The sequence below is a fragment of the Bubalus kerabau genome, chromosome 5 (assembly GCF_029407905.1).
Source record: "Bubalus kerabau isolate K-KA32 ecotype Philippines breed swamp buffalo chromosome 5, PCC_UOA_SB_1v2, whole genome shotgun sequence".
Lineage (NCBI taxonomy): Eukaryota > Metazoa > Chordata > Mammalia > Artiodactyla > Bovidae > Bubalus > Bubalus kerabau.
In genome coordinates this window covers 115,804,370-115,829,763 of record NC_073628.1, presented here as the reverse complement: position 1 = coordinate 115,829,763, position 25,394 = coordinate 115,804,370, and the positions used below count along the sequence as shown (strand labels likewise).

The following is a 25,394-nucleotide window of genomic DNA, read 5'->3' as shown; positions in this document are numbered from 1 at the left end:
TAAAAATCGGAAATTCTTAAACATTACATTCACATCAAACATGATTTTGCCAAGTTGTTCAAATAGTCTTTAATAAAACTATGTCTCAAGAGTATTCCATACTTACGATCTGGTATAAGAACAAAGAAGCCTCACTGAGCATTAATTTCGTTCAACTTAGAAGACTTGATAAAAATTCCACAAAACTCTAGAATTCATACCAAGAATTGAATGTTGAATAACTTTGTAAATCTGAAGTGATTCTAAGCAAAGCCCATACAGAATGCAGGTTTATTGATAATTCCATGATGTTTGCTAGAATTGATTTTGGCCTTTATTGTAAAACTCACACTTTTTCTCTTAATTCATGTTTTGAGGAAACTTTACTGAGCCTTATCAATCTGGATAAAGTCAACTGTTGCATCAATTCCATGTAGAAAGTAAATGAAGACCAAAAAGTTTTGGTGGAGTTAAGTTTCTGAGTTCAAATAGTTTATCAAAGATAAATCTGCATCAACTGCAGAAAAGGTTGTTGAAAAACATTCTACTTGATCATAAACAGATGTTCCACTGCCTACAATGTGAGGCATAAGAAGGATGTTATCACTTGATTATAGTAAAGTTCCACCCCTCTTCTCTCAATTCAATAACTCTACAGAGAACCAGGACTAATGAGACATTTAAGAGGTACAATTTGACAGGCCTCTGTCCCACTCCTGATCAGTACAAGAGAAGTTATTGCTTTTAAAATTCAAAAAAGAGAGGATAAACTTGTGACATGTCTGCTGAAGTTTCATCCCTCTAGGCAAAGACCTGCATCCATTAGGAGGAAGGTATCATGAGGAGGAAATAAGGAACAATCTGTGGCAAAATAAGGAACAATTAGGCAAAACAATCCATTTTGCCTAATAGTAGTCTAAATGTTACATATACAGTCACTTAATTGACAGGTATTGTCATATATATGGCCATGAGAAGAGATTTTTTTTATCAGAACATATGAGTAACAGTACTGTAGTAACAGGATACTTTTGTCAAGAAGTCCTTTGCTGCAGTAAGAAATGAACTGAGCTCAGTCTTTGGTTTCTACTATGGTCCCGTGGAATGACAGGTTAAGGAAGAGTTTGTTCCAGACATCGCCTACATGGAGTTGAGAAGTACCCGGAAACACTATGCTCCAGGCAGAAGAGCTGCAGCAGGAAAGTTTCTGTACGCGGAATCAGGAAATGCAGGAAGTGACGGAAACAGCACTGAACCCCAGTCACAGCAGGATGGGATGAGGTTTGGTGTTCAGCGTGTGGAATAGTCCCCAGAGAGCATCTAAGAAACTGGGAGACAATGTACAAAGATTCGATAACATTGCTGTGAACAAGAGAAAGAAAACAAGTCTTTGAGTAGCTGCCAAGTACTTAAAAGGCTCCAGTGTGAATGAATCTCCAATTTCATGGAATTAAGGTATTTAGCTACAGGATAGCAAAGGTTCACAGAAGTCAAAGTATGTGAAGAATACAGAGGTCGTGCCCAAAATGAAGACAAACATTTTAGTCAAGAAGAATGTCAAATCTTTGCTTTTACTGTATAATGGAACTTTGCATTGTACTCAATTAAGTTCTTTAGGTCACATATTTAAGTGAAATTTTCATTCCTGCAGAATCATCACAACAAAAAGCACAAAAAAACACCTCAACATTTTTTGACAAAACAAATTCCAACTTCATAAATATTTAAATAAATCAAACAAAATTCTATTTCAAACTCCAAGAATTAGGCTGATCATAATTCTTTGAGCCCAATAACTTCCCATGAGTTCTGTAACAGAAGTTAAGAGGGCAGAGAGTTATATCTTGGTTTCCTCATCAAATTTTTATCTAAACTGCACCAGAAATAATAACCAAGTAAACACTGGTTCCTATATAACCATTTTCCATAAATTAAAAAATACTAAAAAAAGTAACAGAAATATAAAACGAAGTTTATACCAAACAGAAAAATAAAAGCATATCCTGAAATTTATACTTATAACCAAGAAAATTTAGTTGTGAACAAGTTCTGTACTCAGTTTTGGGGTACACCAAACACTCAATTTCATGGAAAAGTGGTACAGGATGATTCTAATATTAAAGAAGTCCTCGACTGAAAAGCTAAAATAATTTCTGTCTACCATGGTGTGAAGAACAGCAAAGATTAAGGTATTCTGGTTCCAAAAGGCTTGTGACACCAAGAACTTACTCTGCTGACTGGTGACTGAGACAAATGACACCTAGCTGTTACGAATAGGGTTGCGTTCAAAGTATGTGGACAAATTTATTTAATAGGCACCTTCGCTGACATCTTGGAAAACGTCATAATTTGAATGGACTGTAGGAAATGAAATCTTTTAAATGTCTTGGTGATGGCTCCTGCAAAATTATGAACAATGTAGCACTGTACATATAAATACAACAAATTTAATTCTGAAAAGATACCAAAAGTTTGTTAGAAAGGCCTTGCTACCTAGTACAGATGCTAATAGGAAGTCTCAGAAGGACTGCTTTGTAAGATTTTAGTTTCTCATCCCCAAAGATGTCCCTGTCCAGATTCTTCAGCTGCAGAACTGGCCCACTGTTATTTAAGCTATATACAATGAAGAACATGATACCTTTGTAGATCAACCTCTTTCCCCACCAACACCAGGGATTGCTCAGCTACCTATCAGAACCACCATTCATTTGGACGTAAGTACCAAACTATGTTTTCTGGCATCAAATCATTGATATGACACAGATGGTGTTGCACTCTTCTCCCGTGGAAAGCTCCCTGAGCTAGGAGTCAGCGGACATGGGAATTTAAGCTGTGTGACCACAGGCAAGTCAGTTGGTCTAGGTTTCAAATTTCCTTATCTGACGTCCTTTCTACATCAAAATCCTACAAAGTCTTTAGGCTAGACATGCCTGACTGCAGGCAGAAGTCTCTAGTCATCCCCATGCCTTGAAACAGACAATTGGCATCTCAAATGTGTGAGAGTGAGAGGGAAAAGGCATGGTTTGGTGCAGCTGGCATGGGCTTCTTTTGACTTCCCATGATGTGTTTCTGGACAGGAGAGGGGTGCTGACTACAAGCCACTGGAGTTAAAACCTGAGTGGCTAACAGTAAAGCCACTCTCTTTTCTAACCTAAGGCGTTTATGACCAGGATTCTCCTGTGTGTTCTCAACCCCCCATGCCCTCAATACATACCTCAGGCCCCCACTGCCCACTTAACATTCCTTGGGGACTGCCACTACTTCTACTAGATTAACCTTAACACCTAAAACATGGGGAGGGGACGGTGGTTTTTCTAAGTGTAGTCAACCCATCTTTTGACAATAAAATACAATTAACCCTAAACCATGAGCATTTCCCTATCTTTTCAACATTTCTTACTGCTACTCCTGCCCATATACAGAAACCTATTTACTCATTTTCAAATGATCTATTAAATTTGATGCTTTGAGCTACTTCAGTTACCCACTAAACAAAGCCCACCTTATGGGAGAAGGTAGGGAAACATATTGGCAGATTGGCTGTCTTAGTCAAAGTCAAGTAGTCAAACTGTACAAGCCTCTCAAAGGTTCATTCCTTCACTCTTCTAATTTAAATAAGATCTTAACTATTCATTACTCAACAGGCCTCAGTCAAAGTGTGTTGACACTCATTAGTTTGAGATAGCTCTGGCTAAATGATTTGGTCATTTGCAAATTATTCTGAAGAGCCTTAATAACACAATGATTCCATAATCCCCATCTAACTGGCAAAGTGTAAAATTAGTCGCCATCAGGTTACCCAGTGTTGGCAGGGTTCTTGCTGGTAGTTTTGTGCTGTTATAGAAATGGCAACCCACTCCAGTGTTCTTGCCTGGAGAATCCGAGGGAGGTAGGAGCCTGGTGGGCTGCCATCCACAGGGTCGCACAGAGTCGGACACGACTGAAGTGACTTAGCAGCAGCAGCACAGAGAGTTCGGAGAAGGCAATGGCAACCCACTCCAGTACTCTTGCCTGGAAAATCCCATGGACAGAGGAGCCTGGTAGGCTGCAGTCCATGGGGTCGCTAAGAGTCGGACACGACTGAGCGACTTCACTTTCCCTTTTCACTTTCATGCATTGGAGAAGGAAACGGCAACCCACTCCAGTGTTCTTGCCTGGAGAATCTCAGGGACAGGGGGGCCTGGTGGGCTGCCGTCTATGGGGTCGCACAGAGTCGGACACAACTGACATGCCTTAGCAGCAGCAGAGAGTTACAACCTGACATACTAAATATGTAAAGACTGCTTCTACCAGATTCACTCTGCCTGGAACCCAGTGACTGTCCATCTGGAGAAGTGAAGAGTAGAACTCAAACTTGCCTTTTTCTCTGAACAATCATTCAAAATGAGTTTTCTTCTTTAGAAACAAATTGTGCATAATTACATAAACTTATATGAAAAACAGCTGTTCCAGTTCATATCACAGTCGAGTCTCATATATGACATTTAACTGTCAAAGTGATCTTTAACTGTTTATTGACCCTCCATATAACTCTTCGACTGCCTTCTGCATTAAAGGTATCTGATACAAAACCCCAAAAACCCAAATGGGAAACCTGTTCTATCTGGGTCAACTATCAGTGATGTTTCCAGATTACATTTTTTTGGTTAATTAGCATACCATCATTGATATAGATATATTAGAATTGATCCAACCAGTCCATCCTAAAGGTGATCAGTCCTGGGTGTTCATTGGAAGGACTGATGTTGAAGCTGAAACTCCAATACTTTGGACACCTCATGCGAAGAGTTGACTCATTGGAAAAGACCCTGATGCTGGGAGGGATTGGGGGCAGAAGAAGAAGGGGACGAGAGGATGAGATGGCTGGATGGCATCACTGACTCGATGGACGTGAGTTTGAGTGAACTCCGGGAGTTGGTGATGGACAGGGAGGCCTGGCGTGCTGTGATTCAAGGGGTCGCAAAGAGTTGGACACGACTGAGCGACTGAACTGAACTGAACTGAAAGGTGAATCTGGATTTGAAATTTTTACCGCATTAAAAATGCTCTAAGGTTTTTAAACCAAAACACTCAGCAGTTAAGAGACTTTGGGTTTGTTTCATGATCACTTCATCCTAAGAAAGAAGTTTTAACCATTAATACTCTACATTTAAATGTACCCTGATATTTACTCTCATTTCACCCCCTTCCTCAATAGACATTTTGCTGGCTGACTGAGCAGAATAGAGGAGACATTCCTTATTGTAGGAGGAAAGAAAGGAACTAGGAGCCAGCTCTGCCACTTAATGTCAAAGCAGAGGCATTAGAAGAGGGGCTAGGAGGGTGAGGATCTAGTCATATGCAGCAGGCCAGTAAGTCACACCTCCTTCTCTGATTTTACCACTAAGAAATGCTTCTGTATTGGATTTTTTTCTTAATTTGGGGATAAGTCTTGTATTTTACCACAAAGAACTTGGTATCATTCACATTCTTTAATTTCGCCTTTCAGTCTTTTCTCCTGATGGTTTACACTATCAGCTGAACAGAATTTCCTATAATAAGTTGGACTTCAGAGAAGATCATGCTCTATAACGCAGGCTTCCCTGGTGGCTCTGATGGTAGAGAATCCGCCTGCAATGAGGGGGACCTGGGTTTGATCCCTGGGTTGGGAAGATCCCTGGACAAATGGCTATCCACTCCAGTATTATTGCCTGGAGAATTCCATGGACAGAGGAGCCTGGCAGGCTATACAGTCCATGGGATCACAAAGAGTTAGACATGACTGAGTGTTTCACAAGTGCTCTATAAATGCATGCCCTATAAATGCTTAAACAATACCACTGTTTAGCTACTGTTACATTAAGGCGCCAGAGAACTATGATGACTGAGATGGCTCAGCTCAGTTTCAACAACTGGTCTCTAATTTTCTTGTTAAGTCTTCACGAAACTGCCTACACTGAAAGACAGCTTCATCTTTTTTTTTTTTTTAATGTAAAAGGGTTCACATGACCAAAGATTCATGGTGTGGATTTTCTTAGTGATCCTAGTATTTCAAAGAATTAATGACGCCGAAGATCGGAGCCGTAGATTCTCTCTATGGTATAGAAGTTTTCAAATGAGGAAAAGCAGCCTTAAAAGTCAGTCATCCGCTTTCTGGAGACAGAGCTGTGACAATTTTTTGCTAAGTATGGATCACAAAACATTAGTTTTTCAGCTTACATTTATCAGTCTTGATATATACAAGAAAAACATTTATAGAAACACAGAAACTAAAAAGTCCTTTAAACTTCTACATTGAACAAAGGCGAACAAAACTCTAAGAAAAATAAACATCATCAATGAAAATGATAATGAATATTAGAAATCAATACTTACACAACAAAGGGGACTGTGAGCATAACAAAGCTAACAAAGGGCTGCACAGAAAGACAAAGGCACCAACTTGGTCTTGAAACTTAGTCAACAAAACACTGTTTTTGTCTCAATACCTCTTCTTGGTTTGACTTGGGAAGGCATCACACCCTAAGCCTCTGGTTGACCTTTTCCTCCCCACGGCCCTCATGTTTCCATCTTTTTCACACTGGGGTACCAGTGCAGGAGGCTGTTGGATGTGGCGAGCCTTGCGGCAGCTCCTAAGGCAGCAGTGGCTGTGCTTCGAGGAATGTAGAACTTCTGAGAAATCTGGTGCTCGGGAGACAAAATCAAAGAGAGCTGGTCCACGGCTCCCTGACTTGTATCTTTGAACACTGTAATAGCAGAGCTACTAGAAAAATCTTCATTCTCTAGGCTCTCTGGGGAGCCTTCCACTGAAAAAGAAAGAAAACAAAGGTCTTTTCAGGAGGTCCTCACACTCTCCCATTCTACATCTTTACTAACACCTGTTACAACAATCTTATGATCTGTTGTTGTTGTCATTGTTGAATTGCTAAGTCATCTGACTCTTCTGCAATCCCATGGACTGTAACCCACCAGGCTCCTTTGTCCAAGTGATTTTCCAGGAGAGGGTAGCCACTTCCTTCTCCAGGGGATCTTTCTGACCCAGGAATTGAACCAACGTCTCCTGCATTGGCAGGCAGACTCTTTACCACTGAGCCACCAAGGAAACCCCATCTTAAGGTTAGGTGGTGAAATTACCAATGGCAAATCAAGAGAGAATGAAGCTCAGAAACCAGTCAACAATGGAAAGGAAATGAAGATGGGGGGATCATGCATCAAGATAAATTCTTGTCAGTGTGAGATCAAAGGAGGAGGAAGGTCAAAGTGAGGTCAGAGATGAGAGGAAAAACATGTACTTGTGAACAAGGAAGGGGAGATCTCTTTCGAGGACATCATAAAAATAAACTGGATATAATTCCAATTCCAGGAAAGAATCCTTAAGCTCTCCTATTTCCTTCCAGCAGTGAGCAAAATAGTGTCCCATAGGCCTTCTCTATTGCCAAAGTCATTCCAATTCCACATCTGCTGGTGTAAAAACAAAACTGAACAAGACTGTGTTTGCTAAGAAATTCCAAAAAACCAGTTGTCAGCCATAAAAAGAATTTCTTGGGAATTAGTTTAACTAAGAAGAAGGGTGTTTTCCATGAGACAAATTGCTGGAATGTAGTCAGCATACCAGCACTTGTTTATGAAGCATTTGTGATAATGGAAAACACAGTATCACTGCACTTAGCTCACCTAGGTTTTTTTCCCCTAAAGCAGGACTTTCTTGAAGGAAGCGGTGTGTTGGGAACTCCAATGCCAAGAGGTCCTAAGAGCAAAGAGGAGGTTACGAGGCACCTCGTGTGTGTACTCTGGACCAGGGCTACTGAAGGAGCTGGCCTATGAATTGTTTGTTACCTGCCTACAATGGGAGGAGCTGGTGCCGGCACCTAAGCCAACACACTGCTTTCTTCAAGAAAGTCCTGCTTTAGGAAAGAAAACCTAGGTGAGCTAAGTGAAGTGCTACTGTGTTGTCCATCATCACAAATGCTTCACAGACAAGTGCTGCTACGCTGACTACATTCCGAAAAGCACTGCTCTAGACCCTAAAATAACAGACTTCAAAAAAACTCAGAAAAAGCAGGCACAATCTAATATCCTATCCATCTTTCTATCTTTAACATCTAGTGCACTAGGCGTGTGATATATGTGCCATACGTTTGTGATAAATTAAGGAGAATTTGACAGGGTATTCTAAAAAGTAAAACTCTGAACACAAGACTATCATTAATGCCCACTGAAGTGAAAAAGAGATGGTGAATCCTAGTGAAATAATGGGTTTTACGTGAAGCCGTTGATGAGTTCAGATTTTAAAAGGTATAAAAATATGAAAGCAGGGACACGTGAAAGAATTTAGGAGTGCAACAAAACTTCAGCTTCCAGACATGATGCTAATTTAACAGGGATTGAAAAGCAATATCTCTTGCTTTAAACAAGTAGAAAACTGGATAACATAAATAAAACAATGGCTCTCAGACGTTGACCAACAAGCTTATATGACAGCAATCTCTGAGAAATGGGAAACAAATGGAGTAAGCTTTAGGAGCGCCTGAGTTCACTGTCAAGATAAAGTCCAGGCTGAAGTACAGGGAGGGAGAGTCCACACTGAGCCTGGAGGTCTCACTGCACTAAGAAGACAGAGCTTGGAATTCAAGAAGGCCAAGGACAGAGGAGCCTGAACGACTACAGTCCATGGGGCCGCAAAGAGTCGGACACGACTTAGTGACTAAACAACAACAAAGGTGGCTGGAATCCGTGGGGGGGGGAGTACAAGTGCAAAGGCAGCTAGCTATGGGGAAAGAAGCAGCTGGAGACCTGCAGAAAGGCCGCTTTCAGTCTTAGGCTGGGAAGTGATCTGGCTCCACTCTTAGGCTGGGAAGTGACCTGGCTCATGCCTGTGAGAAAGCCACCAAGGCCAGGGAGAAAACCTATCTGAAAGGAGTAGGCAGAAAAATCACTCCAGTTTATGCTGGGGCAAAACGTTTTGTGTTCCCAGCAGCTACAGTGTAAAGACACCTGTAGTACATCAAGTCCCATCAATACCCTCAGAAAGGTACTGCCTAGCAGGGCCGACAGACTAAAGGCTTTTCTAATCAGCCTAATGAAATCTAAAATAAATGCAGAAATAATCAAATCCATTTCAGATGATTTAATTACCCCCAAACGATAGACAGGTACTATATAGACAGCAGGGAGGGAGGGAAGAAAGGAAGGAAAGAGAGAAGAAAAAGAGATTCAGTCATTCAGTCAACAACGTGTAATTCGGTACCTGCCATCTAATAAAAAACTATCAGATGTGCAAAAAAGCAGAAAAATATGATTTGTGATCAAGATAAAAACCATTCAGTAGAAGCCAGTTCAGAAATGACAGATGACAGAATGCAAAAATGATACATATGCTTGAATCACAAGATAAGGTGTTAAAACAGCTGTCACAAGAACACTCAAAGTATTCAAGAAGTGAATGATGAGCATGCAGAGGAGAAAGAGGGAAGATACAAAAAAAAAAAAAACCCTAAAGATTATAAATTGAACTTCTGAGATGAAAAATACACCAGACAGGAAAAGAACATATTAAGCACAGAACAAGAAAATGTTATATTATGCTCATAGATAAGAAAACTCAATACTGTTAACACGTCACTTCTCCCCATATTAATCTAGAGATTTTTTTTTTTAAATCTCAATAAAGATTTTAGCAGGCTTTCTGTAGAAACTAAGTTAATCCTAAAATTCATATAGAAAATGACCTGGAATAGCCAAAGCAATTTTAAAAAAAAACGAACAAATCTGTATCATTTCAAGACTTATTATAAAGCCACAGAAATCAAGACAGGGGTATAAAGGCAGACATAATCGCAGGAGAACACAATTAAAGTCAAGAAACAGACCCTCACGTACACAACTTATTGGCTTTTGACAAAGACATCAAGGCAGTTAAATGGAGCAAGAACTGCCTTTTCAATAAATCATACTGGAACAACTGAATATTTATATGCAATCAAAATAAGCATTGATCCTTATATCACACCACATATAAAAATTAACAACTGGATCACAGACCTAACGTAAGACCTAAAACTACAGAACTTTTGTAAGAGAAAGTCTTAATTATTTGAGTTAGGAAAGATTTCTAAATAGGACGCAAAAAGTTCAAACCATAAAGAAAAAATAATTAACAAATCTGATTTTATCAAAAGGAAAACTTGCTCTTCCAAGAACACTGTTAAGGAAATGAAAACTCAGGCCATATACCTGGAAATATTTGCAATATAAGCATCTGACAAAGGTTTTGTGTCTAGAATGAAGAATTTTTACAAGCCAATAAAAACATAATCCAATAGAAATGCACAAATACTTGAACAGGTAATTCAAATGGCACATAAACACAGGAAAACACAGTCAACGTCACTGGTAAATAGGGAAGTGTAAATTAAAACCACAGTAAGATACCACTACACATCCACTAAACTGGGAAAATTGAAAAGATTGGAGATATAGTATGTTGGCATGATTACAAAGCAATCAACAATCAAGTACATTGCTGATGTGAATTACCAAATGGCACAGTCACTTTGGAAAACCTTTTGACAGTTCTTAAAAAGCTAAACATGCAGGCAGCATATGACCCAGCAATTCCACTCCTAGGTACTTAATGAATAGAAATAAAAAATACATGTCTGCACAAAGAGCTGAACATTCTCAGCAGTTTTATTCATGACCCAAGTCTGGAAATAATCCATCATCTGGTCAACAGATAAACAAACTGTTGTATGGCCATACTACTGTGTACTACTCAGCAATAAATAAGAAAAAACATTAGACACTGGCGACAACATAGATGAATCTCTAAAACACTGTGCTAAATGAAAGAAGGCAGCCATAAAAACTACATACTATGATTTCCTTTATAAGAAATTCTAGAAAGCCAATGAGACGAGGAGTAAGAGGGAATCACTGCAAAGACACATGAAGCTTTTCAGCTGACAAAAACGCTCTGTTATCATAACTGCAGTGCTGCCTACAAGACTGTACTCATCTGTCAGAACTCACAGAATTTCATACTTAAAAGCTGGCAGGCTTTAAGGTGCATAAACCTGACCATCTCCCCAAACTGCAGAAAAAAGGAAAAGTGGCAAAGTAAAAAGGAAGAACTAAGTCCAAAAAAATAACACGAGGATTTGAGACAAATGCTAACGTTTATAATTTTTCAAGTAATGTTCTGAAAAATATAAATCAAGGTTTTCAGCAACACGGCAAACCACTGCATCTGTCAATTGTCTGTGAACCTACCTGGCCCAGAATTGACCAATGTGGGAGTTGAGGACAGCTGAATTTGCTTTGGTGGAGTCTGAATGTTGCTAGGCTCAAACTGGCTGCCTTCTGCTGACTGCTGTGACTGGATGAGAGAGATGTAGAACTCCTCCAGTTTGGGCAACGCGGGAGAATCTGAGGCACTCGTGACATTTGATTGCTACAGAATTGGGGCAAAAGCATTAAAAGTCACTGTTAATTTAACAGTAAGAACTGTTTCGTTTCCTCATTTATATACAAAAGAATATTTTCATATCATAAATAAAACTCCCTACTTTTAAGAGTCTAGATACTCTCTGGAAAATAAGTCCTTCTCTAACTGAGGGACCATGAATTTAAGAAGTGCTTACTGAACACGTATCATGAGCAAACCTGGTACTCAGGATTGCTATGCACAGCCAGGGGAAAATGGCAGGAAACGGAGAGAAATGGCATGCACTGAGCACTCAGTGTCAGGCACAGTGCTGGGCGGTTGGCACATGTTTCTTCGCTGAAACATCAAAATGTTCTTCTAGTTTAGGTGTCATTGTGTCTTCTGTATTATGGCTTCTCTCACTTAGCAGAATGCTTTTTGCAAGAGGCGGAGCAAGTTATCCAGTGTCAACCAGTAAGGGACAGGCAGAGATACAAACTCAGGCTCGCCTATGCACTCCCTGCTCCATCACACCACCCCAGTAGATACGATGCCTGTCCCTGAAGAGCTCATGGTTCTCAGCTAGAGAAACAGAACCTGGCCTGTAGGTGCCTGTGAAGGAGGCATTAACTGCGTCTGCAGCACCAACAAGACGCTAGGAGAACACAACGGCTTTAAAGGAAGGCTCCTCAGGAGAACTGACAAAATGGAATACTAAGAACCAAGGTTTGAGAGGAAAAGATGGAATCCCCAAACAAAGCCTCAATTTGGGCTAAAGTGAATGAAGTGCCAAGTTTTAATCGATGCATCCTATATCTTCCTACAGAGCATTGCTGAAATAGTTACAGTCCAGGGTGACTCAGACCATTTATCTTCTAACTGGCATTAGAAGATAAAGTGACAGCAACCGGCATTAACACAACTAGGTGGGCCTCATTCAGTTCAGTTCAGTTCAGTCGCTCAGTCGTGTCCGACTCTTTGCGACCCCATGAATCACAGCACGCCAGGCCTCCCTGTCCATCACCAACTCTCGGGCCTCATTAGGAGCTGCCATAATAAACCCACATAAGTGGCTTAGGGTCTGGGGATCTGCCTAGAGTAAACTGTTATACGTACGAGTAAAAAATGTTATACGAGTAAAAATTATACGAATAGAAAATGTAGCTTTATATGTTCTTTAGACTGGTGTGTTAAGACATTCAATATCAGTTGGCTTTCCTTTTCTCTTCCATGACAAAAAACCTTGTTCATTTTTAAACATGGCAGGCAAGGATATGGCTTATACAATTACATTATATACAAATGGCTGTGCTTCTTTTTGTGGGCAGCAAAAATGAAATCTCCTAAAGCCCACATAGTTACCTTACCATATAATATGCTACTTCAGGAAAGCAAAGACCTGGATTCAAATTTTTGCTTAATTTATGCAACTTCACACATGTGCTTTAGTTACCCTTTAAGTTTATTCTCTCTTAAAATGAAGCTTTGATGATAATTAAGTAAACATTAATATGATAAGCTTTTATGGCTGGAAAGAACATTAGTCAAAATCAGTTTTTGCAGATGGATACACTAAGGCCCCAAAAGGGAACTTGCTCAAACTTGTGGTAAAGATTAAGCTCTAAATTATAGACTTCCCAGGCAAGTGTTTTTACACTAAGCCCTGCTGACTATTTTTAGCAGTGTGTGAAAGTATGTGTTAATTGCTCAGTTGTGTTCGACTCTTTGCAACCCCATGGACTGCAGCCCACCAGGCTCCTCTATCCATGGAATTCTCCAGGCAAGAATACTGGAGTGGGTTACCATTCCCTTCAGTCAAAATCAGAAATAGTTTTCTACAAGCTGTATCTGTTTCCTTTCCTGATAAATATGATTTTGAAGAAAGACAAATTGCTAAAACACATTTAAGATGCATTCTGACACTTTCACTCTGAAAAAAAGAAAAGAACACAGGTGAATGCCTACTAAATTTGTATGCCACTATGAAAGCAAGCACCTGTGGTCAGTTTAAGCACGTAAGTGAAAAGTTAAGAGCAGTGTAGAGCACTGCTGTTCAAAGTGTGCTTCACCACCAAGCAGCGTCAGCATCACCTGTAAGCTTGTAAGACATGGAGAGCTTTAGTCCCCAGCCCAGATCTGCTCAATCAGAATCTGCAGTCTCACAAAGTTCTCAGGTGATCACTATGAACACTGCAGTTCAAGATGCATTGCTCTGCCAGATTCTCGCTCTATAGTTATCAATGAAAAACTCCTTCACCGTTGTCTGAAAATATACCCTTATGGAACCAGAGGTTAGTGGCAACTTCCAAGAAATATGTTCATGATTTATAAAACATTAACATATGTAATCAAAAGCACAGCCCCAAACCACAATAACATAAAACTTCATGCCCACTAGGATGGCTATAATTTAAAAAATTAGATAATAACAAGTGTTGGCAAAGATGTGGACCAAATTTGAACACTTTTAGATTGCTGGTGGGAATATAAAATGGTGCAACTGCTTGGAACGGTCTGGCAGTTCCTCCAAATACTAAACATAGAGTTACCACGTGTGTGTGTGTGTGTGTTTGTGTGCATGTGCGCACGCTTAGTTGCTTCAGTCATGACCTACTCTTCATGACCCCATGGACTGTAGCCCACCAGGCTCCTCTGTCCATGGGATTTCCCAGGCAAGAATATTGGAGTGGGTAGTCTCCAGGGGATCCTCCCAACCCAGGATCAAACCCACATCTCCTGTGTCTCCTACACTGCAGGTGTATTCTTTAATGCTGAGCCACTGGGGGTGGGGGGAGTGAGCCTAGATTTATTACCACAGAACCTAGTAATTCAAGTCTCGGGTCTATACCTAAGAAAACTGAAAACATACATCCACGTAGAAACACATACACACACGTCACAGCAGCATTATTCATAATAGCAGAAAAGCAGAAATAACGCAAATGTTCATCAGCTGATGCATGGATAAACAAAACAAAAAACTTTATCTTAAAACTAAAAACTAAATTAAAAATTTAAATTTAAAACTAATTTTAATTTTATTTTTAATTTTAATTTTAAAAATTTAATTTTAAAAATTAAAATTAAAAACTAAAACTTAAAACTGTGCTTTAAGAAACCTACATTTATGGAACAGACTGTTTTATGTAATACAGCATACTTTATCAATAATCTCATGCAAAGTAATCACATTCTGCAGAAAATATATCACTTAGAAAGTTCATCGTCCACAACTCTGCTTTTTTAACAAGTCTAGACATGAAGTCCTTCATTTTCAGTGTACTGCACAAAAGTACAGAGACCATTAGCCAAATTTCATGATTCACACAAGTTGTCCTTCTATTTTCAGGATGCTCATAAAATATTTGAGAAACACAAAACAAATGGATTTTATTCCAGGATTAGTGCTTTCCACTAAAGCAACAAAAAAGAAAAAACTAGCCTAGATGATTGGGCAGATACAGAACTTAAAATGTATGGCTAAGTGAAAATACTTGTTTTTCTCTATCCCTAATGTTTAATCAATCTTCTAATTCTAGGCTCAGAATTTTCTTCTGGAGAGATGAATAACTATAGTAAGATAACTGAAATTAATTTTTAAATAAACATACATTTTTACGTATATGTAGTCTACCAAATGCTGAGAGAGGGATCATTCACCAGAATCTCACCTTCTAAAACTGAAAGCACTTCCTCATAAAAAACTTGTCACAGTAACACTCATTAGACACTTACCTTTTGAATCCTGGTTGTGTCAATATGTTTTTCCTGAGCACCCAGTCCTTCTGGTATTTGAACTTCTACTTTCATTCCATTCATAAGGCCTGAAGGCTGCCATGAATCATCCCATATATCTTTGGGTGTAGAAAAACACCAATCCTACAGAGAAAAAAAAATACTGCAACACTAAACGGAGATATAGTGCCACGTGATTCATATGGAGAATAACCTGGGCAAGGTAAAGGCAAGGAGGTAGGTACTAACTGAACAAGAAAAGATATTAACTTTCTAATATCAATGTGAGTTTTCCCTCTTGCTTTACTGGTCCATACCCAACACACTGAATTCCTCTGAATACACAGATCTCATAAAAATAAGTATGATGCTGTTTGTAGTATCAGCTTGAGTACATTTTTCATGGCTAGATGATTTTTCTAATCATTCAGTATTAAAATGGCACAAATAACAAGCAGAAACTTAAGTGTTGATGTATCTTCTTCCTGGTAGCCAGTGGGAAATCAATTAAAATTTAAATATATAGGGTCCAATATTAGTAAATACACTCAGATTCAGACATTATAAGGTGAGCGCAACAAAAATTAAATTAGGGAAAACACTCTATTTCTAGTTTCTAAGGCCTTGACTAGGTGTCAACGATAAAACAAAAATCATAATAACTGATAGGGTAGATAGACACAATATGTCCGGTTTATTCTGCCATTTCATTCTGTCTCCATCCCTAACACTGTCTTCTTTGCAGGGAGGGAGGGGCCAGGAAATGCATTCTTCTGAATTACTGTCTGAGAAATCCGCATGAAATGCAGTATGTACAGCTTTTCTGAGGCTTGGACAATTACATTGACAGCTCCTTTTTCAGTAATGATTTTCTTCATGTTTTCCCAAGGATCTAACCTTCTGCGGTATTTCTTTACATGATGAATATGGTTTCTTTCCACCAAGGCTTGAGGTAAATAAGTGGGAGGCAGCATCACTTTCTTTTCCCATTTTAGCCTGCAAAGGTAACCAGTTCTCATCCCAAATATCATCACCTATGGTTACTGACTCCAGGCATGGCATTCCAGTGGGGATCTCATCCTAGGTGATGAGGAAAAAAATTTAATTTAGAAAAACTAAATTAATTAATTAAATTAATTAGAAAAACTTTAATTTATTGTTCCTATATGAATACATTTTGAAATTTAGGTTTACAATTTTTCCTGACTCTGGGTAAAGACGGCAGTTTCAATATACAATTCATTACGTTCTCCCCTTCTGACACAGCACCAAAATGAAATAGATTCAAGGTATAAACTTACAGTCAAAGAGAAATAAGAGGGGAAAACATCACCTATGTTCTGGATACAGGAAATCAGACAAGGGACAACTTATTAAGTAGTCCTGAGAAAGTGGAATCCTGAGCTTTTAGGAGGAAAATCTGAGAAGCAAACCAAACTTATACCATAAATACTGCAAAAATTCAGGAACTACTCCTATGAAGTTTTTTTAGAATTGAGGGTATAAAGTGAGAATGAAAACAAGAGCCACTCATTTAATGTCAGCTCATGAGGCTCAATACCAGAAAAACAAACAACCCCATCAAAAAGTGGGCAGAAGACCTAAACAGACATTTCTCCAAAAAAGACAAGACATATGGCTAATAAACACATGAAAAGATGTTCAACGTTGCTCATTATTAGAGAAACGCAAATCAAAACTATAGTGAGGCATCAGACTGGTCAGAATGGCCATCATCAAAAAATCTACAAGGGTTTAGCATCAGTTTTACAAGAAATGTTAAAGTGACTTCTTAAAGCAGAAAAGATCACAACTAGACATATAAAAATCATAGGAAAAATCTCAATGTGTAAAAGCAAACATATGGTAAAGGTAACAGATCAACTACTTATAAAGCTAGTAGGAAAGTTGAAAGTAAAATTGTCTATATCTACAATAAGTAGTTAAAAGATACCTAAAACAAAAAGATGTAAGATATGACATCAAAAAATATTTTAAAATTCAACAGAGAAAGCATAGTCTTTCCAACAAATAGCACTAAAACCACTGAAAATCCATAACCTTAACCTAAATCTCACCCCTTATACTAAAATTAAATCAAGATGTTTTGACACTGAAAACACAGTACATAAAAGAAAAAAAAAAAACTGATGTACTTTTTCAAGATTAAAAACCTTTCCTATATGAAAGATACCATTAAGAGAATGAAGCTACAAGTGGGAGAAAATATTTGAAAATCACAAATCTGACAAAGGGCTATCCAGAGCATATAAAGAATACTCAAAACCCAAAAGTAAGAAAACAAACAACTCATTCAAAAGATGGGCCAAAGACTTTAACAGGCATTTCACCAAGAAATACATGTGGATGGCAAATGAGCACATGATAAGATGGTCGATATCACAGTCATTAGAGAAATGCAGATTAAAACCACACTGTGATACCACTACTGCACACCCATGAAAATGGCTAAAAATAAAAATTCCTGACAATATCAAGTGCCCATAAGATATGGAGCAACTGGAACTCATATACTGCTGGCAGGAATACAAAATGATACAGCCAGTCTGAAAAAATCTGGCATACATTTACCACATGAGCCAGCAATCCGACTCTTGACTATGTTTATTAAAATGCCTATACATGAATATTTATAAAAGATCTATTCATACCAAAATATAGAAGATCAATTCATACATTAAATAACCATAATGTCTTCAATGGATGCATGGATATACAAACTGTGGTACATCTACACCATACTACTCATCATCAACAGAAATGAACTCCTGACACATGCAATGATTTAAATGAAGGTACTATGCTGAATCAAAGACGCTTCTATTGGGAAGTTACATATCACATGATTCCACTTAATGGACAGTCCTGAAAAGGTAAAATTATGGTGACGGGAAACATAAATGCTTGCTAGGGGATTAGGGATTTGGGGAGATGTGATTATAAAGGAGTAGCATTAGGGAGTTTTTTCAGATGATGGGACCATTCTGCATCCTGACTATGGTGGTGGTTACATAAATCTGTACATGTATTAAAATTGACAGGACAGTACTCTGAGTACAAAGTCAATTGTTTACTGTATATTCACTTGGAAAGAAGTATTAACACCAGAGAAAATAAAAGTTATGCAGGAAAGGAAAACTTGACATCACATATTACTTGACTGTATATAGCATTTACAGAGTCACAATAACAAAATATTGAATGAATGGTGATCTAATGGAAAGTTTGATATATTAGTAAGATGATGAAGGAACAGAAAGGATATTTTTGTCTGGGGTGGGGGACAAGAGATGAAACAGAACTAAACCTTCATCTCTCATGCTGGGAAGGCCATACATGCTTAAAACTGAAAAATAAGGAAATAACAATATAAGGATGCAATTTAATGAAAGAAATGAGAGACATATTCCAAAGGAAGACGTTAAAAGAAATGAAAATGGTTGCTCTGTGAAATAGGAAATGTAGGGGAAGGGGTTATGGGGAACTCTAAGCTGTGTGTACATAAACATTTGGCTGTTTTTTTGTGTTTTTTTTACAATAGACCAGTTAGACCTAATTGATATCTATAGGACATTTCATCCCAAAACAATGAATTTCACCTTTTTCTCAAGCGCACATGGAACCTTCTCCAGGATAGATCACATCCTGGGCCATAAAGCTAGCCTTGGTAAATTCAAAAAAATAGAAATCATTCCAAGCATCTTTTCTGACCACAATGCAGTAAGATTAGATCTCAATTACAGGAGAAACTATTAAAAAATCCAACATATGGAGGCTGAACAACACGCTGCTGAATAACCAACAAATCACAGAAGAAATAAAAAAAGAAATCAAAATTTGCATAGAAACGAATGAAAATGAAAACACAACAACCCAAAACCTGTGGGACACCGTAAAAGCAGTCCTAAGGGGAAAGTTCATAGCAATACAGGCACACCTCAAGAAACAAGAAAAAAGTCAAATAAATAACCTAACTCTACACCTAAAGCAACTAGAAAAGGAAGAAATGAAGAACCCCAGGGTTAGTAGAAGGAAAGAAATCTTAAAAATTAGAGCAGAAATAAATGCAAAAGAAACAAAAGAGACCATAGCAAAAATCAACAAAACCAAAAGCTGGTTCTTTGAAAGGATAAATAAAATTGACAAACCATTAGCCAGACTCATCAAGAAACAAAGGGAGAAAAATCAAATCAATAAAATTAGAAATGAAAATGGAGAGATCACAATAGACAACACAGAAATACAAAGGATCATAAGAGACTACTATCAACAATTATATGCCAATAAAATGGACAACGAGGAAGAAATGGACAAATTCTTAGAAAAGTACAACTTTCCAAAACTCGACCAGGAAGAAATAGAAAATCTTAACAGACCCATCACAAGCACGGAAATTGAAACTGTAATCAAAAATCTTCCGGCAAACAAAAGCCCAGGTCCAGACGGCTTCACAGCTGAATTCTACCAAAAATTTAGAGAAGAGCTAACACCTATCCTGCTCAAACTCTTCCAGAAAATTGCAGAGGATGGTAAACTTCCAAACTCATTCTATGAGGCCACCATCACCCTAATACCAAAACCTGACAAAGATCCCACAAAAAAAGAAAACTACAGGCCAATATCACTGATGAACTTAGATGCAAAAATCCTTAACACAATTCTAGCAATCAGAATCCAACAACACATTAAAAAGATCATACACCATGACCAAGTGGGCTTTATCCCAGGGATGCAAGGATTCTTCAATATCTGCAAATCAATCAATGTAATACACCACATTAACAAATTGAAAAATAAAAACCATATGATTATCTCAATAGATGCAGAGAAAGCCTTTGACAAAATTCAACATCCATTTATGATAAAAACTCTCCAGAAAGCAGGAATAGAAGGAACATACCTCAACATAATAAAAGCTATATATGACAAACCCACAGCAAACATTATCCTCAATGGTGAAAAATTGAAAGCATTTCCTCTAAAGTCAGGAACAAGACAAGGGTGCCCACTTTCACCATTACTATTCAACATAGTTTTGGAAGTTTTGGCCACAGCAATCAGAACAGAAAAAGAAATAAAAGGAATCCAAATTGGAAAAGAAGAAGTAAAACTCTCACTGTTTGCAGATGACATGATCCTCTACATAGAAAACCCTAAAGACTCCACCAGAAAATTACTAGAACTAATCAATGACTATAGTCAAGTTGCAGGATATAAAATCAACACACAGAAATCACTTGCATTCCTATACACTAATAATGAGAAAACAGAAAGAGAAATTAAGGAAACAATTCCATTCACCATTGCAACGGAAAGAATAAAATACTTAGGAATATATGTACCTAAAGAATCTAAAGACCTATATATAGAAAACTATAAAACACTGGTGAAAGAAATCAAAGAGGACACTAACAGATGGAGAAATATACCATGTTCATGGATTGGAAGAATCAATATAGTGAAAATGAGTATACTACCCAAAGCAATCTATAGATTCAATGCAATCCCTATCAAGCTACCAACAGCATTCTTCACAGAGCTAGAACAAATAATTTCACAATTTGTATGGAAAAACAAAAAACCTCGAATAGCCAAAGCGATCTTGAGAAAGAAGAATGGAACTGGAGGAATCAACCTACCTGACTTCAGGCTCTACTACAAAGCCACAGTTATCAAGACAGTATGGTACTGGCACAAAGACAGAAATATAGATCAATGGAACAAAATAGAAAGCCCAGAGAGAAATCCACGCACATATGGACACCTTATCTTTGACAAAGGAGGCAAGAATATACAATGGATTAAAGACAATCTCTTTAACAAGTGGTGCTGGGAACTCTGGTCAACCACTTGTAAAAGAATGAAACTAGAACACTTTCTAACACCATACACAAAAATAAACTCAAAATGGATTAAAGATCTAAACGTAAGACCAGAAACTATAAAACTCCTAGAGGAGAACATAGGCAAAACACTCTCTGACATACATCACAGCAGGATCCTCTATGACCCACCTCCCAGAATATTGGAAATAAAAGCAAAAATAAACAAATGGGACCTAATTAACCTTAAGAGCTTCTGCACATCAAAGGAAACTATTAGCAAGGTGAAAAGACAGCCTTCAGAATGGGAGAAGATAATAGCAAATGAAGCAACTGACAAACAACTAATCTCGAGAATATACAAGCAACTCCTACAGCTCAACTCCAGAAAAATAAATGACCCAATCAAAAAATGGGCCAAAGAACTAAATAGACATTTCTCCAAAGAAGACATACAGATGGCTAACAAACACATGAAAAGATGCTCCACATCACTCATTATCAGAGAAATGCAAATCAAAACCACTATGAGGTACCATTTCACACCAGTCAGAATGGCTGCGATCCAAAAGTCTACAAGTAATAAATGCTGGAGAGGGTGTGGAGAAAAGGGAACCCTCTTACACTGTTGGTGGGAATGCAAACTAGTACAGCCACTATGGAGAACAGTGTGGAGATTCCTTAAAAAACTGGAAATAGACCTGCCTTATGATCCAGCAATCCCACTGCTGGGCATACACACTGAGAAAACCAGAAGGGAAAGAGACACGAGTACCCCAATGTTCATTGCAGCACTGTTTATAATAGCCAGGACATGGAAGCAACCTAGATGTCCATCAGCAGATGAATGGATAAGAAAGCTGTGGTACATATACACAATGGAGTAACATTCAGCCATTAAAAAGAATACATTTGAATCAGTTCTAATGAGGTGGATGAAACTGGAGCCTATTATACAGAGTGAAGTAAGCCAGAAAGAAAAACACCAATACAGTATACTAACGCATATATATGGAATTTAGAAAGATGGTAACAATAACCCTGTGTACGAGACAGCAAAAGAGACACTGATGTATAGAACAGTCTTATGGACTCTGTGGGAGAGGGAGAGGGTGGGAAGATTTGGGAGAATGGCATTGAAACATGTAAAATATCATGTATGAAAGGAGTTGCCAGTCCAGGTTTGATGCATGATACTGGATGCTTGGGGCTGGTGCACTGGGACGACCCAGAGGGATGGAATGGGGAGGCAGGAGGGAGGAGGGTTCTGGATGGGGAACACATGTATACCTGTGGTGGATTCATTTTGATATTTGGCAAAACTAATACAGTTATGTAAAGTTTAAAAATAAAATAAAATTTTAAAAAAAAAAAAAAAGAAAAAGCTGTGAGCACATGGACATTTGATTAAAAATATGTCCTCCAAAGAGAGCTGTCAAACATTTTTCTTGATGGGTCTTCCTAATACTATTTCTCAATACTACTTTCTAATCACTGCATAATTCTTCAAAATTGCCCAGAAGTCAGATACTGGCTTTTCTTTTTTGTGACTGAGGCTACATTGCTGAAACTTTGGTCTTGGTGATCACTGAAGAATTTGCAATTCATCTGTGGGAGATGCTCTGATGGCACCACAATGAATAGGGCATAAACAGCTCTTTTACTTCAGTCTCCTTCACTTATTAATTTATTAATTACATTTTTAAAAAGCTATATCCCCTTCTCCTACCTCATTTTCTTCTTTCAGATCCTTTAGCTCTGGGATGGACCACTTTGGATCTTCTTCACAGCTCTTATCTTGTATTTTCAAAGAATTTAATTTAGAATCCTTTAAAGGCTCCTCTGAGGTGACTGATCCAAGATGACTGAAAGTCTTTTCATCATTAATATCTTGCTAGTAGATAAGAAAGAGAAATTATTTTATTTTCTATAGTAACGCTGTTTCCAAAATTTACACGCCTATAAATTCTGGGGGCAGTTTTTCACTATGGTTCATGTATATGCAACATTATTTTCTAACTTTATGCACTGACCCTAGGTATTCCCATCCCATTAAATTAGTTCAGGCCAAGGGCTTCCCAGGTGGTGCAGTGGTTAAGAATCTGCCTGCCAATGCAGGAGACATAAGAGACATGGGTTCAATCCAGGGTCAGGAAGATCCCCTGGAGGAGGAAATGGTAAGCCACTCCAGTATTTTTGCCTGGAGAATCCCATGGACAGAGGAGCCTGTGGCTACAGTCCATTGGGTCACAAAGAGTTGGACACGACTGAGGATGCACACAGAGGTTAACAATTATTGAGTACATATTATGTAATGTGTACAGGGTAGCTCTGTGGGTATAAAGATGGATGCAACAGGGGCCCAGCTCTAAAAGAACTCAAATACAGCATGAAGATACACAATCGGATCATCACAGCACAACCCTCAGTGTAGCGCCAACACAGAGACGTCATATTGACCAAAATAATACTGGAGAAGGAAGATGTCTGAGAACATGCAATAAAGGAGATAAATCAAACTGTTAGGATGCCTAAAAGAAAAGCAAGGATTAGAGGGAATCAGGTGTACAGAGGGGCTTCCCTGCTGGCTCAGCGGTAAAGAATCCGTCTGCCAATGCAGGAGACATGGGTTTGATCCCTGGGTTGGGAAGATCCCCTGGAGAAAGAAATGGCAACCCACTCCAGAATTCTTACATGGAGAATCCCATGGACAGAGGAGCCTGGTGGGCGATAGTCCACAGGGTCACAAAAGAACTGGATATGACTTAGTGACTAAACAACAACAAGGTGTATAGAGGTAGGTTTATGTGTGTATATAGCATGTGGGAGTCTTGATACGTTAAAATACAGGCTGGGGTACAATAGAGAAGCTTTGGGCCTTATCTCTCTGCAGAAAAGATGTCCTTATTTCATTTTTAGGACTGAACTATGATTATTTAAAGACATCAACACAGTGATGATAAGATATTCTAAAAACTTTTAAGGCTGAAAATTCAATTCAGTAGTTAAGAGTCAGGAAACATAACTGTTCTAATTAAGTAATAAGAACTAACAAAAATTCAGATTTCAGAAAGTTTTACAGGTTAAACAAGCCCAATTAATTTTAACTAGCTTTAAACTAAAATGAAATCTAAAATGTTGATACTGCTTTAAACATGCAGCAGTAAACATTCATACACATTTTTCAGAGTAGGTTAATCTCCCAATAGTCAAATGGTCTTTTGAAAAAACAATTTTACTGAAATATAATTGATTTACAATGTTGTGTTAGTTTCAGGGGTACAGCAAAATAGCCTTTCCTTTTTATCTTTTCTAATAATGCAAGTCCACTAACAAAATAACATTATCCCTATAATTTAAAAAGTCATATATATAAAACATACTTACAAAACAATATTTTCGTATTTTATTCAAAGAATAAAGCTTTGTCATGTCCAGAAAAAATAAATTTGGGGACTCTCAAACTGAGCCCAACCTGTATTTTTAGCTCAGTACTTATCGCCATGAGGAATATGAGAGACTTTGAAGACATGTCTATTTATTTGCTCATTTGTTGAAAAGTCATTTAACTTACTACTTACTAATGTGCATCACTTTACATATATCTAAAATGGGGATCTTAAAGAAATAACCTGGTAAAGTGGTTGTGAAGATTAGTTAACTCGTACGTGCAAGGACTGAGAACAGCGCCTGCCACACAGCACAAGTACAGTACGTGTCACTGTTACATTTTTATCACGATGGTGTGATCACTCACCTAGAGTCAGACATCCTAGAGTCTGAAGTCAGGTGGGCCTTAGGAAGCATCACTACCAACAAAGCTAGTGGAGGTGATGGAATTCCAGTTGAGCTATTTCAAATCCTGAAAGATGATACTGTGAAAGTGCTGCATTCAATATGCCAGCAAATTTGGAAAACTCAGCAGTGGCCACAGGACTAGAAAAGGTCAGTTTTCATCCCAATCCCAAAGAAAGGCAATGCCAAAGAATGCTCAAACTACCACACAATTGCACTCATCTCACATGCTAGCAAAGTAATGCTCAAAATTCTCCAAGCTAGGCTTCACAGTATATGAACCGTGAACTTCCAGATGTTCAAGCTGGTTTTAGAAAAGGCAGAAGAACCAGAGATCAAATTGCTAACATCCAATGGATCATCGAAAAAGTAAGAGAGTTCCAGAAAAACATCTACTTCTGCTTTATTGACTATGCCAAAGCCTCTGACTGTGTGGATCACAACAAACTGTGGAAAATTCTGAAAGAGATGGGAATACCAGACCACCTGACCTGCCTCCTGAGATATGTGTATGCACGTCAAGAAGCAACAGTTAGAACTGGACATGGAACAACAGACTGGTTTCAAATCAGGAAAGGAGTTCGTCCAGGCTGTATACTGTCACCCTGCTTATTTAACTTATATGCAGAGTACATCAT

The 25,394-nt window shown here is 38.3% G+C and overlaps 1 protein-coding gene across 14 annotated transcripts in view; it reads right to left on the bottom strand.

The window, feature by feature from the left end:
* Positions 1–1,531: 1,531 nt before the first annotated feature.
* TDRD5 (tudor domain containing 5) overlaps positions 1,532–25,394 on the bottom strand; it is an 87,457-nt gene continuing 63,594 nt past the window's right edge. For all 14 annotated transcript variants that reach the window (XM_055582817.1, XM_055582829.1, XM_055582825.1 and 11 more), the window contains exons 14-18: positions 22,691–22,855; positions 16,016–16,198; positions 15,119–15,262; positions 11,230–11,410; positions 1,532–6,764 (exon numbers count right to left, since the gene is read on the bottom strand). In XM_055582817.1, the coding sequence (XP_055438792.1) occupies positions 6,517–6,764; positions 11,230–11,410; positions 15,119–15,262; positions 16,016–16,198; positions 22,691–22,855 (921 nt within the window). In that variant the 3' untranslated portion in view covers positions 1,532–6,516. The remainder of the gene's footprint in view (positions 6,765–11,229; positions 11,411–15,118; positions 15,263–16,015; positions 16,199–22,690; positions 22,856–25,394) is intronic.